The 18,157-nt window shown below is 40.7% G+C and overlaps 1 protein-coding gene across 7 annotated transcripts in view; it reads right to left on the bottom strand.

The window, feature by feature from the left end:
* Positions 1-18,157, bottom strand: part of RHBDL2 (rhomboid like 2) — a 52,409-nt gene that overhangs the window by 4,595 nt on the left and 29,657 nt on the right. For 6 of the 7 annotated variants that reach the window (XM_047868864.1, XM_047868867.1, XM_047868866.1 and 3 more), the window contains 3 exons: positions 16,378-16,490; positions 3,963-4,063; positions 975-1,035 (listed from right to left, as the gene is read on the bottom strand). In XM_047868864.1, the coding sequence (XP_047724820.1) occupies positions 975-1,035; positions 3,963-4,063; positions 16,378-16,490 (275 nt within the window). The remainder of the gene's footprint in view (positions 1-974; positions 1,036-3,962; positions 4,064-16,377; positions 16,491-18,157) is intronic. The other variant, XM_047868865.1, reaches the window with a different exon arrangement.

Here is an 18,157-nt window from a genome sequence, read left to right as displayed (position 1 = left end):
CCAGGATGAAATACTGTTTTTACAGCTAAACTGTCCGTAAACTGGATTTAGTCTCTTTCCTCAGAGGTAGTTGGCCCTGTTCCCAGCAATGTGGATAATTGAACTCGATACCAATTAGCAGAACCATTTTTGCTTACCATGGGGACGGCCCAGATCTTGGGTTTTATCAAGCGTCACCTCCGTGTTGGCCATCAAGGATGAGCCTACAGTCCGACCCTCGGGTCTGCCTTCTCCCCACACCCTCTGTGCGGCTCCGGCTTCAGCTGGAGCAGGTTCAGAGACACAGGGCCCCAGCTCGCCTTGGCTCCCTTTGTCTTCGACCCAGTGTGTCCCCGCCACCACCCAAGATCCCCCCTGACGTTCAGACCCAGCTAAAATTTCCACCTCCACCCCAGACTGAGCACTCTTCCTAAATTTTTTCAGCATGTAATTCTCTACTGTAATTCTTAGAGATTTCCAAAGCCACATCCGCCGTCCTGCTAGTTCCCTGACCTCTCAAATCCTTCACCCCCTGCTCCTGTCTTCAGCCCTCAGCCAGCACCCCATGCTTGGATCCTAGATCTGTTTGGGGTTTTTTGTTTCTTTGTTTTTAATCTGAGAATTTAGAAATTGAAGAAAAAATAGATTAGGTCAGTGGTTTTCAAGCTCAGACAAGATCATATACAGAATCCAATGTACGAATGAGAAAAATCCAGAATATAAAACAGGAAGTTATTGTGGTTGAAGTAGACAAAATATCTGACTCTCTTGACTTCCCCCACTCCAGAAAGAAACAAAAAAGCGAAACCTCATTACTGAGGCACCTCTAAAAACCACCCATGAAGCTCTGTGAAAACTCCTCCATTTACCTTTCTGCTTAAGGCTAGGGAGCCACAATTCTTTGTCACTCCTTGCCAGTGTTTAGGAAGCCTGAGGCCTCCTGGAGGGCAAACCAATAAAATGGAAGGTGCGAGGTGTTCACAAAACAAACTTACTTATGAGGATGATGATCAGGAGTCTGACAATTCCAAAGGCAGGGATCATTTCTCGAAAATTCTTGCAAAGAGATAAATAATAACAGTCATAATACGAGCTATCTGTTGGCAAGTGAAACCCCAACTGTGCTCTCTCTTCATCTACCTTTTTGTTTAAAGTTTGTGTCCAGTATTTACAAAATGAAGAAACGCGGCAACAGCCCAGTTTTCAAACGCATTTGGGAAGTACAAGGGTGGTGCCCTTTAACGTTTATTTATTTTTGGGACAGAGAGAGACAGAGCATGAACGGGGGAGGGGCAGAGAGAGAGGGAGACACAGAATTGGAAACAGGCTCCAGGCTCTGAGCCATCAGCCCAGAGCCCGACGCGGGGCTCGAACTCACGGACCGCGAGATCGTGACCTGGCTGAAGTCAGACGCTTAACCGACTGCGCCACCCAGGCGCCCCGGGTGGTGCCCTTTAGAGAACAAAATGAAGCATGATATTTAACTCTGTGATATAAACTACACATAACTGGATTAGCAGGAAATAATCTAAATATAAATAATATAAAATCAACACTTAACATGTCATAGTTAGAGAGATTGATAGATTGATAGATATAGATGTCAAACTAAGTCTGAGAAAATATGATTTTTTTTGTTAATATACATTCGATGCTTTATCCTCTTTCCAAATAGGGGCTAGCTAAGGGTCAACTAAACTTTGAGTATTACCTTAATTTTTTTAATTTCCCCCAAATTTAAAATATTGGTTAAAAAAAATAAAGTTTTAGCTTTGAAAAATCTCAATCCAGTTTACAGTATCCTCCTGTGTTACCAAAGAACTGCTGAGTCAGAAAGATATCTCCACTTTTGGGGCACCTGGGTGGCTCAGTCGATTGAGCAACCGACCGGCTCAGGTCATGATCTCACAGTTCATGGGTTCGAGCCCCGCGTCAGGCTCCGTGCTGACAGCTCAGAGCCTGGAGCCTGCTTCTGCTTCTGTGTCTCCCTCTCTCTCTGCCTCTCCCCCACTCATGCTCTGTCTCTCTCTGCCTCAGAAATAAATAAACATTTAAAACAATTAAAAAAAGAAAGATATCTCCACTTTAAAATTTATTGAGTTACATCTCCCTTCCCTTTCAAGTTATTAATTCTCTTCCTGAAGAGTAAAGATACTGAAATACCCATGTTTATTCTAAATCAATTATTTTCAAACTGTTGGGGTCACAACCTACAGTAGGAAACAATTTGCATAAAAATCCAGGACACATATAAATCAAACAGTATTACATGTGCTATAAACTGAATTTTTTAAATTATTTTATTTACTTTTTTATTTTTTTTCCAAGTAGGCTCCATCCCCAGCATGAGGCTTGAACTCATGACCCTAAGATTGAGAATTGCACGCTCTACCAACTGAGCCAGCCAGGTGCCCCTCTTTTTGTTTAATTTTTGGTCACAATCCCTGAAACTATGTTCAAACCACTAATGGGATTGCAATCCAAAGTTTGAAAAACACTTTTCTAAGTGACATATTTTTGGAATAGTTTTATAACTGCTTCATATTTTTCCTCCTAGAGTATTTTTAAAGTATACCTATGTGGTTAAAGGGTTAACAACTAATCAGGATTTAACACTAGGCTGAGGCTGTTTTGACAAAGTGGTTGGCAGGGCTCCTTGGTCGCTTAGTTGGCTGAGTGTCCGACTCTTGATTTCGGCTCAGGTCATGATCCCAGGGTTGTTGGATAGAGCCCTGAGTTGGGCTCCACATTGAACATGAAGCCTGCTTAAAATTCTCTTTCTGCCTCTCTCTTTGTCCCTCTCTGCTCCCTCCCTGCTCGCTTGCTCTCTCTCTCTCAAAATAAATAAATAAATAAATAAATAAATAAATAAATAAATAAAAGTGGTTGGCATTCACACATACTGTATCATGGGAGTATAACATGGTATGCCAACTTTGGAGGGCAGTTTAGCATTTATCTATGAAAATGTAAAGCCTGCATCCAATAAATCCACTTCTAGGAATTTATCCTAAAAAAAGAAAAATCACAGGGGCACCTGGGTGGCTCAGTCGGTTGGGCGGCCGACTTCGGCTCAGGTCATGATCTCTCGGTCCATGAGTTCAGGCCCCGCGTCGGGCTCTGTGCTGACTGCTCAGAGCCTGGAGCCTGTTTCAGATTCTGTGTCTCCCTCTCTCTGCCCCTCCCCCGTTCATGCTCTGTCTCTCTCTGTCTCAAAAATAAATAAACGTTAAAAAAAAAATTTTTTTTTTAAATCACAAATACAAAGAGATAAATGTAAGAGAACATTCTTACAGCATTATCTACAAGTGTGAGAAGCTAGTCACCTCAATTTTTTTTTTTCGGTGAAGGATTAAATCAGGATACAGCTATACAGTGTGCTCTGGAGCCCTTGAACAGGCTGCAGTGGATTTCTGTGTACTGATATGGGTAGATGGGGCCAAGATAATTCTACATTAAGATGTACAACAGTATCTTTAAGAGTTGGTCCATTTTGGTAGCCTTAATTTTGGCAGGATTTTGAATACAGACAGAAAAAGGTTTGAGGGGTGCCTGGGTGGCTCAGTCAGTTAAGCATCCAACTTCGGCTCAGGTCATGAGATCAAGCCCCACATGCTGACAGCACAGAGCCCACTTCGGATCCTCTGTCTCCCCATCTCTGCTCCTCTCCCACCCCTCCCTCCAAAATAAACATTAAAAAAAGAAAAGAAAAAGGTCTGAAAGGAGGTATATGAAACTGTTAACAGATACTGTATTAGAGATTTTGACTTTCTATTTTTCAATTAAATTTTTTTTTTTTTTAGTATTCGTCATTTTTGAGGTCAGGAAATAAAAATGAAGATGAAAGATGAAAGAAAAATTCTGGTGCCAAGAAGGAAGAGAAGTGCTCCGCGAATATTGATAAATGAAGATACCATGATTCCCAAATACCAGTTATCGTTTAAAAGAAAAAAGTCCATAGATTCCATTCCGAAAGTTCTTACCACTAGAACATTCATAAAATAGCCTCCCATCAGAGCATAGACTCCTCCTGAAGCACCCACAAGATATCTGAGTGGGTCGAAAATGGAGCTGGCAAGGGACCCTAAAGAAAGAAAAACACAAAGGATCAGACATAACCGTAAGAATCATGAAAAACAAATCTATAATGTAGAAGTTGGGACGTTTGGACCATTACCGTATTAACAAGCAACACATTTATTCTGTTCGTCCCTTCCATACTATAAAGGTATAGACGTGTGGGCTAACTACCTCCATTTTTTCTGAAATATTAAACAACATGAAGACAGAATAACAAGAACAAAAAGCACAGACTCTGGAGCTCTGGAGCCAGAATTACCAGCTGTGTGGCTTGAGCAAGTTTCTTAACCTCTCTGCGCCTTCGTTTCCCTAAAAAATGGAGATATTAATAGAACTTACCTCAATGCATTGTCGGGGAAGTAAACTAGTTGATGTAAACACTGCGTGACGTGTTATGTACTTATTAGTTATTGTTTCAAAATATTGCATAACTTTAGCCAAAACTATCAAAATACCTGAGGCATTCCAACATTTTTAAAAATGTTTGTTTACTTTTGAAAGAGAGAGAGAGAAAGGGAGAAAGCAAGAGGAGCAGAGAGAGAAGGGAACAAGCTCTGCCCTGACAGCAGGGAGCCTGGTGCAGGGCCCAAACTCATGACCCCAGAGATCATGTCATGAGCCGAAGTCGGACACTCAACCGACTGAGCCTCCCAGGCTCCCCGATATTCCAACATATTGTTATCTAATGGCTAGCTTTCTCATGGAGTCAAGATGTGGACTCGGAACCCTTCTCAACACAGCATTCAATCAGATCCACCAAGAAAGATGAAACTGTTTACTAACCCAAACAAGACTTTAAAACCACTTTATGCAAACTCTAAGATATTCTCTCTGTACCGCTCGGTTCTACTACTCGATTTTTTGCTTTGAAGACTCGCCTTCATTCCTTAGGATACTATGTAATACCTACTTCGTGCAAGAAAGACAAAGTGGCCTTAGGAATCCTACAAACAGGGGAGTAAACAATTACCATAAGGTGCAGAATAAAACAACTACTGTGATTTCTTAAATGTAATGAATTTGCTATGGAAGCACTTAGGAAGGAATGATTTTTTCAGCAGAGGTGTGGAAGCCCTGGCACTCTGAGAAGGAGGAGATAACATTTTGGTTAAACTCTAAAATATCTTTGGGGAGCCTGGGTGGTTCAGTCGGTTAAGCACCGACTTCGGCTCAGGGCATGATGTCACTGTTCGGAAGTTCGAGCCCCACGTCAGGCTCTGTGCTGACAGCTCAGAGCCTGGAGCTTGCTTCAGTTTCTGTGTCTCCCTCTCTCTCTGTCCCTACCCTGCTAGCATTCTGTCCCTCTCTCTCTCTCTCTCAAAAATGAATAAATGTTAAAAAAATTAAAAAAAAAAAACAACCTAAAATACCTTTAAGATTTGGAAGGAAAACAAAGGAGGAGAAAATATTCAGAACTTAGGGAACTGGAAAAGCAAAGGCATAGAAACAAAGGTATATGGATGACTAAAGATCATTGAGTCCAGTAGGGTTAGGGCAGTGGTCCTAAAATGTTAACCTTCAGACTAGGATTGGAGTGATTGCATCTTAATCACATGAGTAATTTATTTTTAAAATACAGATACAGGGCACCTGGGTGGCTCAGTCGGTTGAGCGTCAGACTTCTGGCATAATCTCGCGGTTAGTGAGTTACAGCCCTGCATCAGGCTCACTGCTGTCAGGGCAGAGCCCACTTCGGATCCTCTGCCCCGCCACCACCACCACCCCCGCTCATGCTCTCTCTCAAAAAATAAAATAAAATAAAATACAGATACAGGGGTGCCAGGGTGGCTCAACTTGTTACACGACCTACTTCAGCTCAAGTCATGATCTTACGGTTTGTGGGTTTGAGCCTCATATTGGGCTCTGGGCTGGTGGCACAGAGCCTGCTTGGGATTCTCTCTCTCTCTCTCTCTCTCTCTCTCTTTCTGCCCATCCCCCACTCAGTCACTTTCTCTCTCTCAAAATAAATAAACTTTGAAAAAATAAATAAAATAAAATACAGATACAAATGTCCACTTCTGCCATGATGGAGTAACAAGGATAAGATTTTCTCTCCTGCTTGAAACAGCTAAAAGCACTGGACAAAATGAAACAGTGATCTCCAAAATATTGGACATCAGATAAGAAAGGACAGTAAACCCTCAGAGGCAAGAAATAAATGAGGTGAATTTTCCGATCGCCCAGCTTACTGCCTTGAGAGAGAGGATTACAGGCTATAATGTGTGAAGGGGGAATCCAGGTAGATCTCAGTGAACTTTAAGTTGATGAGACAGAGTTTGAAGTCCAGATAGTAGGGTGCCTGAGTGGCTCAGCAGGTTGAGTGTCCAACTTTGTCTTAGGTCATGATCTCACAGTTCAAGGGTTCGAGCCCCATGTTGGACTCTGCACTGACACCTTGGAGCCTGCTTCAGATCCTCTGTCTCCCTCTCTCTCTCCCCCTCCCCTGTTCGCATTTTCTCTCTCTCACAAATAAATAAACATTAAAAATAAATAAATAAGGGGCACCTGGGTGGCTCAGTCAGTTAAGCGTCAGACTTCAGCTCAGGTCATGATCTCATGGTTCATGGGTTCAGACCCCACATCGGGCTCTGTGCTGACAGCTCCAGCTTGGAGCCTGCTTCAGATTCTGCATCTCCCTCTTTCTCTGCTCCTCCCCTGCCCTCATGTGCTCTCTCTCTCTCTCTCTCTCTCCCCCTCTCTCAAAAATAAACAATAAAACAAATATTAAATAACTAAAAAATAAATAAAGTCCAGATAGTGCTAGGCAGCTGGAATTTGCAAGAGAGACCACCAGAGGGGAAAAGAGCTGCACAGAGAGAAGCATGTGAGGAAACTACCTGAGCCAAGGAAAGTTCCACCAGAAAGGGAAGAGTAAGTAGCTTTGCTCTCACAGCACCAGAGAGGCTAAGTAACTTTCCAAGCTAGAAAACTGCATAATTCTTGGGGCATTGGTTAAAGTACACAGAAGAGTCCTGCACCAGTAGTGGGTAATAGCACTAAACATGACTCAAAAACACAGTTTCACCTTGCAAGTCTTATCAAGGTTTCAAACTACTTCCAAGTAACCGTGTTCCAGAACACATTCAAGGAATATTTATAGGAATACAGTAATATTCACCATCCAAAGGTTAAATGTCTAGCATTCAAACAGTAACTATCAGACATGCAAAGAAACAGGAAAATACGACCCATAATGAAGAGAAAAATCAATCAATTCAAACCTCCCCAAACTGACACAAGTGTAAGTTTTAGCAGATAATGCTAATAAATAATTATTACAACTGTATACCATATGTTCAAAAGTTAAGTAGAGACATACAAGATATAAAACACTCAAACTTTTAAAGATGAAAACTACAGTGTCTTGGGGCACCTGGCTGGCTCAGTCAGAAGAGCATGTGACTCTTGATCTCAGAGTCATGAGTTCGAGCCCCACACTGGGTGTAGAGATTAATTATGTACATAAATAAATAAAACTTCCTTTAAAAATAAAGAAAACTGTAATGTCTAAGATGAAAAAAAGTAAACTGGTTGAGTTTAATTACAGATTAGACATTGCAGAAGAAAAGATTAGCAAACATGAAGATATGGCAGTAAAAGCATCCAACATGAAACACAGAGAATAATATTTTTAAAAAGAAATAAAGCATCAATGACCTGTGGGTCGATTTTAAGCAGCCTATTAAATACATAATTAGAGTCCCCAAAGCAGAGGAGAGAAGTCACGTACAGAAAAAATAATTGAAGAAATTATGGCCAAAATGTTTCCAAAGTTTTGTGAAAACTATAAACCCACCAATCCAAGAATCTCAACAAATTCTAAGCACTGGAAACATGAATAAAACTACACCAGGTCACAACAAAGTCAAATTGTTCAAAAGCAGTGGAAATCTTAAAAGCAGCCAGAGTAAAAAGACATGTTTCATACTGAGGAACAAAGGTAGCAGATTTCTCATTGGAAATAATGCAAATGAGAAAATAGGAGAGCACTGTCTTTAAACTACTGAACAAAAAGTACAGTCAAGCTAGAATTCTATGCTTAGTAAAAATATATTTCAGGGGCGCCTGGGTGGCGCAGTCGGTTAAGCGTCCGACTTCAGCCAGGTCACGATCTCGCGGTCCGTGAGTTCGAGCCCCGCGTCGGGCTCTGGGCTGATGGCTCAGAGCCTGGAGCCTGTTTCCGATTCTGTGTCTCCCTCTCTCTCTGCCCCTCCCCCATTCATGCTCTGTCTCTCTCTGTCCCAAAAATAAATAAACGTTGAAAAAAAAATTAAAATATATATATATATATTTCAAAAGTGAAGGCAAAATAAGAACTTTTTTCAGACACACAAAGGCTGAAAGAATGGATAACCAGCAGACCCACAGAAGAAATGTTAAAGGAAATCCTCAGGCAGAAGGAAAAACATCAGATGGAAATACGGAATTACACAAAGGAATGAAGGGCACCGGAAGTGGTAAGAACATGGTCGAACCCACAAGATTTTGACTTATTACTTAAATCCCTGTAGAAGAGGGGCGCCTGGGTGGCTCAGGCGGTTGGGTGTCCTCCTTGGGCTCAGGTCATGATCTCGCTGTTCATGAATTCGAGCCCCAGGTCGGGCTCTCGAGCCCCAGGTCGGGCTCTGTACTGACAACTTGGACCCTGGGGCCTGCTTAGGATTCTGTGTCTCCCTCTCTCTCTGCCCCTCCCCCAATCGCACTCTGCCTGTCTCTTTCTCTCAAAAATAAATAAAAACATTAATTAATTAATTAATTAATTACTTTAATAAGGAGCCCTGTAGAAGATACCTGTTTAACAGTTTACCTACTTAACTACTAGAAATAATAAGTGAATTTGTCATCGTTGGAGGATAGAAGATCAATGTACAAAAAAAAAAAATCAACTTTATTTCTATGTCATAGCAATGAGGAATCAGAAATGGAAATTTTTTTAAACAATACCATTCACAGCACATCAAAAATATGAAATATGGAGTTAAATCTGACCCCCCCAAAATGTGCAAGGGCTGACCCTGAAAGCACAGTTCCTAATATTTGAAAAATGATAAATCATACCTCATCGAAACTTTAAAACTCCTATTCTTCAAAAGATACCATTAAAAGCATGACAAGACAAGCAACAGACTAGGAGAAAATATTTGCAAGTCATATATCTGATGAAAGACTTACAATCAGAATATACATTATTATATATAATAAGAAATACAATCCAATTTTAAATGGGGCATAAGATTTTTTTTAAATATAATTTGAGAGAGAAAGAGAGCACATGCACATGGGGGAGGGCAGAGAGAGAGAGAATCTCAAGCAGGCTGTACATGATCAGCACAGAGTTTGACACTGGCTCAGTCTCACAAGCTGAGATCATGACAGGAGCCGAACTCAAGATTCAGATTGTCAACTGATTGAGCCACCCAGGTGCCTCTAAATGGGCATAAGATTTAAACAGATACTTTACCAAAGAAGGCATGTGGATAGCAAGCAAGTGCATGAAGATGTTCACCATCATTGTTAGGAAATGCAAATTAAAACCCAGTGAGCGGGGCGCCTGGGTGGCGCAGTCGGTTAAGCGTCCGACTTCACCCAGGTCACGATCTCGCGGTCCGTGAGTTCGAGCCCCGCGTCAGGCTCTGGGCTGATGGCTCAGAGCCTGGAGCCTGTTTCCGATTCTGTGTCTCCCTCTCTCTCTGCCCCTCCCCCGTTCATGCTCTGTCTCTCTCTGTCCCAAAAATAAATAAACGTTGAAAAAAAAATTAAAAAAAAAAATAAATAAATAAAACCCAGTGAGATTCCATTATATCCACAATAGATTGGCTAAAATTAAAAAGAATGATGATACCAAGTGTTGCTGAGAATGTAGAGGAGCTGGACCTTCTGGTGGAGGCACAAAATGGTAGTATAGTTGACCGTTGAAGAACATGGGTTTGAACTGCTCAGGTCCACTCTTATGCAGATTTTTTTTCCATTAAATACAGTACAGTACTGTGAACGTATTTTATCTTCCTTATGATTTTTTTTAAGTTTTATTTATGTGGGGCCCAAACCCACAACCCCAAGATGTTTTCTCTAGTTTACTCTATTGTAAGAACACAGTATATAATACATACATAAAATATGGGCGTGCCTGGGTGGCTCAGTCAGTTAAGCATCCAACTTTTGATTTCGGCTCAGGTCATGATCTCATGGGCTTTGCTCTGAGTGTAGAGCCTGCTTGGGATTCTCTTGCTCCCTCTCTCTCTCTGCCTTCCCCTGCTCGTGCACCCACACATTCTGTCTCTCTATCCAAATAAAGACTTAACATATATACATACATATATATGTATGTATATATGCATTATTTGACTGTTATCAATAAGGCTGCAGGTCAACAGTAGGCTATTAGTAGTTAAGTTTTGGGGGAGTCAAATGTTATATGTGGATTTTCAACTGTGTGAGGGGGGTCAGTGCCCCTACCCATCAAGTTGTTCAAGGGTGAACTATACCAGGTATCACATAACCTAACAATCTCACTTATAGATATATATCCAAGAAAGCAACACAAAAACTTGTACACAAATGTTCATAGCAGTGTTATTCATAATAGCCAAAAAGTGAAAACAAACCCAAATGTCCATCATTTGACAAATGAGTAGAACAAAATGTGGCACAACCACGCAACGGAATATTGTTCAATAATAAAAAGGAATGAAGCACTGATATATGCTACAACATTGGTGAACAATGAAAATATTATGCTAAGTGAAAAATGCCAATCACAAAGGGCCGTATATGGTATGATTCTATTTATATGTAATATACAGAATGGGCAAATCTAAAGAGACAGAAAGTAGATGAATGGTTGCCTAAGGCTGGGGAAGGGGGTATGGTACAGGGTGTCTTTGACAGACAAAAATGTTGTAAAATTCAATTGTGATGATGGGTATATAACCTTGTGAATTAAAAAAAAAACCCACACTGAATTATATACTTTTTAAGTATATGTATTTATTTATTTTGAGAGAGACAGAGACAGCATAAGTGGGGGAGGGGCAGAGAGAGGGGGAGAGAGAGACTCCCAAGCAGGCTCTGTGCTGGCATCCCAGAGCCTAATGTGGGGCTCAAACCCACAAAACCATAAGATCATGACCTGAGCTGAAACCAAGCATTGGACACTTAACTGAGTGAGCCACCCAGGCATCCCTGAATTACAGATTTTAAATGAATGAATTGTATGATACATGACTTACATCTCAGTAAATCTATTTTAAAATGTTACCAGTCTCTTAAAAGTTAAACACATCCTCTGATAGGATCCAGCTATTCCATTCCTAGGTATTTTCCCAAGAAACCCAAAAAATATTTGATTACACAAATACTTTCGTTACCCCAAAAAAAAAACTATCTGATACACACAAATGTTCTAAGTAGCTTCATTTGCAATAGCCCCAAACTGAAAACAACCCAAATGTCCATCAGCAGGAGAATGGACAAACTGTGGTATATCCCTGGCAATAAAAAGGAATCAACTATTTAAAAAAATTTTTTTAATGTTTGTTTATTTTTAAGAGAGAGACACACAGAGTGTGAGCAGGAAGGGGCAGAGAGAGGAGACACAGAATCCAAAGCAGGCTCCAGGGTCCGAGCTGTCAGCACAGAGCCTGACATGGGGCTCAAACCCACCAACAATGAGATCATGATCTGAGCCAAAGCTGGACGCTCGACTGACTGAGCCACACAGGTGCCCCAAAAAGGAATCGACTATTGGGGCGCCTGGGTGGCGCAGTCGGTTAAGCGTCCGACTTCAGCCAGGTCACGATCTCGCGGTCTGTGAGTTTGAGCCCTGCGTCAGGCTCTGGGCTGATGGCTCAGAGCCTGGAGCCTGTTTCCGATTCTGTGTCTCCCTCTCTCTCTGCCCATCCCCCGTTCATGCTCTGTCTCTCTCTGTCCCAAAAATAAAATAAAATGTTAAAAAAAAAAAAAAAGGAATCGACTATTGATACACGGAATAACATGCGTAAATCTCAAAATAATTATGACAATGGACCGAAGCCAGACAAAAATAGAGTACATACTCTATGATTGCATTTATATAAAATTCTAGAAAATACAAATTAATCTATAATGATCAGTAACTGCCAGGGAAGGGACAAGGAGGGGCAATAGAGAGAGATTCCCAAGGGTCATAAAGAGCAATGGATATGTCTATTATCTTCACTGTGGTGATAGTTTCCTGATTGTATACACATATCAAAACTTACCATATTATATACTTTAAATGTGTGCAGCTTATTATATGTTAATTATACCCCACTAAATAGAAAACAAGACAAAAACACAGATCCCAGGGCCATATGCCCAGAGATTCTGATTCAGTAGATCTGGGTGGGATCTGGGTCGCTTTAGCTAGGACAAGCTCTCTAGGTGATGTGATGATCAGTCAGCCTGGGGAACACAGGTGGGACTGCAGAACAGCACTTCTCAGTCTTAAATGTGCATACGAATCACCTGTGGATGTGCTCGAATGCAGATTCTGTTAGTGGGTCTGGTGTGGGGCCCAATAGTCTGCATTTTTTTTTTAATTTTTTTTTCAACGTTTATTTATTTTTGGGACAGAGAGAGACAGAGCATGAACGGGGGAGGGGCAGAGAGAGAGGGAGACACAGAATCGGAAACAGGCTCCAGGCTCTGAGCCATCAGCCCAGAGCCTGACGCGGGGCTCGAACTCACGGACCGCGAGATCGTGACCTGGCTGAAGTCGGACGCTTAACCGACTGCGCCACCCAGGTGCCCCTCTACTTTATTAATGGTACAAAAATGTGTATCAAGCCATGAAGAGACAAGGAAGAGACGTAAATGCATATTGCTCAGTGAAAGAAGCCAATCTGAAAAGGCTGCATGCTGTACGATTCCAACTATCTGACATTCTGGAAAAGGCAAAACTATGGAGACAGTAAAAGGATCAGTGGTTGCCAGGGGCTGGGGGTGGGGGGTGAATAGTGGAGAACAGAGGATTTTTAGGACAGGGAAAATACTCTATATGATACTAAAATGATGGATACATGCCTTTACACATTTATCCCAAACCATAGAATGTACAATGCCAAGAGTGAACTTTTTTCTGGATTTTGGGTGATGTTAATGTGTCCATGGAGGTTCATCAATTGTAACACATGCCCACTCTGTTGGGGGATGTTGATGATGGGGGGCTATGCATGTGGGGGGGGCAAGGGGTGTAGGGGAAATCCTTATGCCTTCCTCTCAATTTTTCTATGAACCTAAAACCACTCTAAAAAATCAAAATAACTTATAAAATCTTTCAATGAGCAGATTTTTAAAATAAACCTCACTCTTTTTTTAAAATCCTCATTAAATATCACAACTCTGAAGTACAAAGGTATACTTCTTTTTATTTATTTATTTACAGATACAGCCAACTGATTTTTGACAAAGGCCCAAAAAATTCAATGAAGGACGTAGAATTTTCAATAAATTGTTGTGAAGTAATTGGATATCAAAAAAAAAAAAAAAAAGAATCTCAATCTAAGCCTCACATCTTATACAAAAATTAGCCAATTCAAAAAGGGGTCACATATTTCAATATAAAGTGTAAAACTACAACTTTAGAAGATAACGGAAAATCTTCAGGACTTAGGGCCCAGTGAAGAATTCTCAGATATGACCAAAAGCATGATTCATAAAGGAAAAATTGATAAATCAGAGTTAATCAAAATTAAAAACTTCTGCTCCATGAGAGATTATTAAAACAATGCAAGGACAAATACACACTGAGAAAAATGTACCTGTAAACTACATATTCAGTAAAGGGCTAGGATCTAGAGTATGTAAAGAACTCTTAGGATTCAATGGTTTAAAAAAATCTAATTAGGAAATGGACAAAAGACATGAACAGGTGTTTCACTAAAGAGGTTATACAGATAACAAGGAAGCACACAAAAAGGTGTTCAACATCATTAGTCATTGGAGAAAAGCAAATTAATTTCATGATATCACTACACAGAGCACAGCTAAAAATAAGAAAGGTGACAACACCAAATGCTGATGAGGATGTGGAGAACGGAATTACTTATACAATATTGGGAGGAATGCAAAATGGAACAGCCATTCTGGAAAACATTTTGGCTGGTTCTTAAAAAACTAAATATGCAACTACCATACAACCTAAAAACTGTGCTCTTGGGCATTTATCCCAGAGAAATGAAAACCTATGTTCATGAAACTCTGTACTTCTGTTCACAAAAACCTGTACACAAAGGTTTTTAACAGGTTTATTTGTAATAGCCCCAAACTGGAAACAACCCAGGTAGTCTCCAACGAATGAAGCGTTAAACAAATGGTGGTATATCCATGCCATGGAATACCCCTCAGCAATCAATATGAATGAACTGTTGGGGCACCAGGGTGGCTTGGTCAGTTAAGCCTCTGACTCCTGATCTTGGCTCAGGTCATGATCTCACGGTTTATGTGTTCAAGCCACATGTTCGGCTCTGCACTATCAGCACGGAGCCTGCTTGGGATTCTGTCTCTCCCTCTCTCTGCCTTTCCCCTCTTTGTTCTCTCTCTCTCTCTCTCTCAAAATAAATAAATAAACTTAAAAAATTTTTTTAATTGTTCAAAAAAAAAAAAATGAATGAACTAATGCTATATGCAACAACCCACATGAATCTCCAGAGAATTATGCTGTATGAAGACAGCCAATCCCAAAGGTGATATATATATATATATATATATATATATATATATATACACACATACATACATATATATGGAATATATATATATACACATGTATGTATATATATGTATATATACATATATATTCCATTCATACAACATTCTTAAAGTGAGAAAATTACAGAAATAGAGAACAGATTAGTGGTTGTCAGGGGTGAAAGAGAGTGTGGGGTGGGAAAGAAGAGAGTATGGCTGTAAAAATGCAACGTGAGGAATCCGTTGTTTTGCACCGTGGCTGTATCAATGTGGATCTCCTGGTTGTGATACTGTACTATAATTTGCGAGCTGTTACCATTGGGAGTAACTGGTTAAAGGATACATGAGATCCCTAGGTATTATTTCTTACAACTGTGATGTAAAAAGTGTAACTAAAAAAAAAAATGTTTACAATAAATAAATAAGTGGATGTATGGAAATTCTCATATTTTCTGCTCAGACCAAAGTGGGTCATCTTAAGGCACACCCAGTTTCAGAGATCACAGGCATATGCTGCTAGCTCCTACTGAAGTTTTGGGCCCCTCCAGCTCTTCTCTACATTCTCTTCAAGCTTCCTTTCTTAAATGGAAATTTGCTCATGTTACTTCCCATGATCACTAGTCTGACACATTGGGCCTTCATGATCTGGCTATAGGTCTCTCCCCAATATATGTGCCCGGACACCAAACTACACATGACTTCCAACTGTACAAAACCCTGTCTGACTGTGACATACCTGAGGACAGGCACAATGACTTCTATCTGCTTATCTGTTTTGTTTTGTTTTGTTTTGTTTTGTTGAGAGAGCTCATGAGCAGAACAGAGGCAGAGAAAGAGGGAGAGAGAGAATCTTAAGAGAGAATCTGCAACCCAGCATGGAGCCTGATGCTGGGTTCAATCTCAAAACCATGAGATGATGATCTGAGCCAAAATCAAGAGTTGGACACTTAGCTGACTGAGCCACCCATGTGCCCCTCTATCTGCTTTTTTTTTTTTAATCTTTATTCACGTTTGAGAGAGAGAGACAGAGTGCAAGTGGGGGTGGAACAGAGAGAAAGAGGGAGACACAGAATCCAAAGCAGGCTCCAGGTTCTGAGCTGTCATCACAGAGCCTGACGTGGGACTCGAACCCAGGAACCACGAGATCATGACCTGAGCCAAAGTCGGACACCCAACCAACTGAGCTACCCAGGCGCCCCTCTATCTACTTACCTTACCTCAAATATTTTAATTCTAATCAACTTCTTTCTTTTTTTTTTTTTTTTTGAGTTTATTTTACTCACCATCTTGAGATCAAGAGTCACATGCTCTTCTGACTGAGCCAGCCAGGCAACCCTCGAACTTATTTTTTTCTTTTTTAAAGCTTTATTTATTTAAGTAATCTCTACACCCAACATGGGGCTCAAACTCATGACCCTGAGATCAAGAGTCACATTCTCTTTCGACTGAGCCAGCCAGGCACCCCTAATTAATTTATTTCTAACGCTTATCAAATTCCCTAGCACAGACTAGGAGTGCAATAAATCTTGACTGAAATGTTTATTACTTTTTGCTTTGTTTATTGCTTCCTAAGAGGCACGGATTCTGTATTACCCTCAGAACACTAACCTGCAATCACTCCAGCCAGGTACACCAGCCCTACTCGGAGGCCTTTGTGGACCATTTCCAAGGGAATACCCAACATGAGCTGCATAACGAGATTCCCCAGGATGTGCTGAACTCTGTGGAGACAAACACATTATGAGTAACCCACATAGTTATTTCTTTGGGACATTAACAGGGTAGTTACAGACTTGCTTAACTCAAATTCCATTCTCTAATTTTTTTAGGTGACTTTTTAAAAATAAAAACTCAACACGGAGCTTCAATATGTAAGATTAAAGGACATTTTAGAAGTATACATTTATAGGTTCTATTTTATAACAGTAACTGACAATGTCAAACAGAGAGTGATGAGGCTAGCTTAGGGAACATAAACTTGAATTTAGGTTTAGATGACAATTGCCATCTTATGTCAGCCCCAGCATCTGATTTTGTTTCAGTTGCATGGTATTGAGAAAATCCTAATTCACTCATATTGAGTTTAAATTTCAATAGTTAGTCACAACCTCAAGATCAAGAGTCACATGCTCTACAGACTGAGCCAGCCAGGCTCAGGTTTTTAAAATTTTTTTTTTTTCAACGTTTATTTATTTTTGGGACAGAGAGAGACAGAGCATGAACGGGGGAGGGGCAGAGAGAGAGGGAGACACAGAATCGGAAACAGGCTCCAGGCTCTGAGCCATCAGCCCAGAGCCTGACATGGGGCTCGAACTCATGGACCGCGAGATCGTGACCTGGCTGAAGTCGGACGCTTAACCGACTGCGCCACCCAGGCGCCCCTGGGCTCAGGTTTTTAAACAACAGTCTTGCAATCTTAGGCTATTCTTTAATAAAACAGAGATGGCAAGAGAAACCCCTATTCCCACTTCTACATTAAAAAGTCGAAAAACAAAGCTTACCAAAATGAAAAAGAAAGTTTACCCAGTAATATTAGCTAAATTTAGTATCTCCCATTACTACAGTTTGCATAGAACATAACTGACTATACAGGTGGTTTTTATTATAGTTTTTAAATAGGTAAAAATATTTTTTTAAAAAAATTCGTATTCTTTTGCTTGTCAAACTCCACAAGTATCTCTGGAGAATCTCTGAATGTATTTTGGTACATTCCCATATTACAGTAATCCTTAATTTAGTTGCTATATAGCACAAGACTTTTTTTTTTTTTTTAAAGGAGATTTCAGGTTAAACCAAAAAGGTTAGGGGGCGCCTGGGTGGCTCAGTCAGTTAAGCATCTGACTTTGGATCAGGTCATGATCTCACGGTTCATGGGTTCGAGCCCCGCATCAGGCTCTGTGCTGACGGCTAGGAGCCTGGAGCCTGCTCTGGATTCTGTGTCTCCCTCTCTCTCTGCCCCTCCCCTGCTCACCCTCTGTCTCCCTCTGTCTCTCAAAAATAAATAAATGTAAAAAAAAAAAAATTTTTTTTAAACAAAATAGGTGTCGGATCTTCCACAAAGTGCAAGAGCTTTCATATTTGTTTTAGGGATTGTGTTTTTGGGTTACAATTTACTTAACAAATTACCCAGCAGAGGTTCTCAGGGCACACCCTGCAGAACAGATTACTTACCTCCATGGCCACGTGTGTACCCAGCCACAACTATCACTGTCCAAGTCATCTCCAAAGATATCCAAGAAGTAACATGTAATTCAGCACAAAATAGTCTAGCAAGGACAGTTACACTAGTCTTAAGGAGACCTCAGAAAGAGCATTTGGAAATACGTGCAGTTTGTGAATTTGAGCAAAGTCACAGGAAGCCATCTCATCGTATCCTTTGGGAACAGCC

The sequence above is a fragment of the Prionailurus viverrinus genome, chromosome C1 (assembly GCF_022837055.1).
Source record: "Prionailurus viverrinus isolate Anna chromosome C1, UM_Priviv_1.0, whole genome shotgun sequence".
NCBI lineage: Eukaryota > Metazoa > Chordata > Mammalia > Carnivora > Felidae > Prionailurus > Prionailurus viverrinus.
The sequence above is the reverse complement of the archived record's forward strand: the minus strand, read 5'-3'. Positions and strand labels throughout refer to the sequence as shown.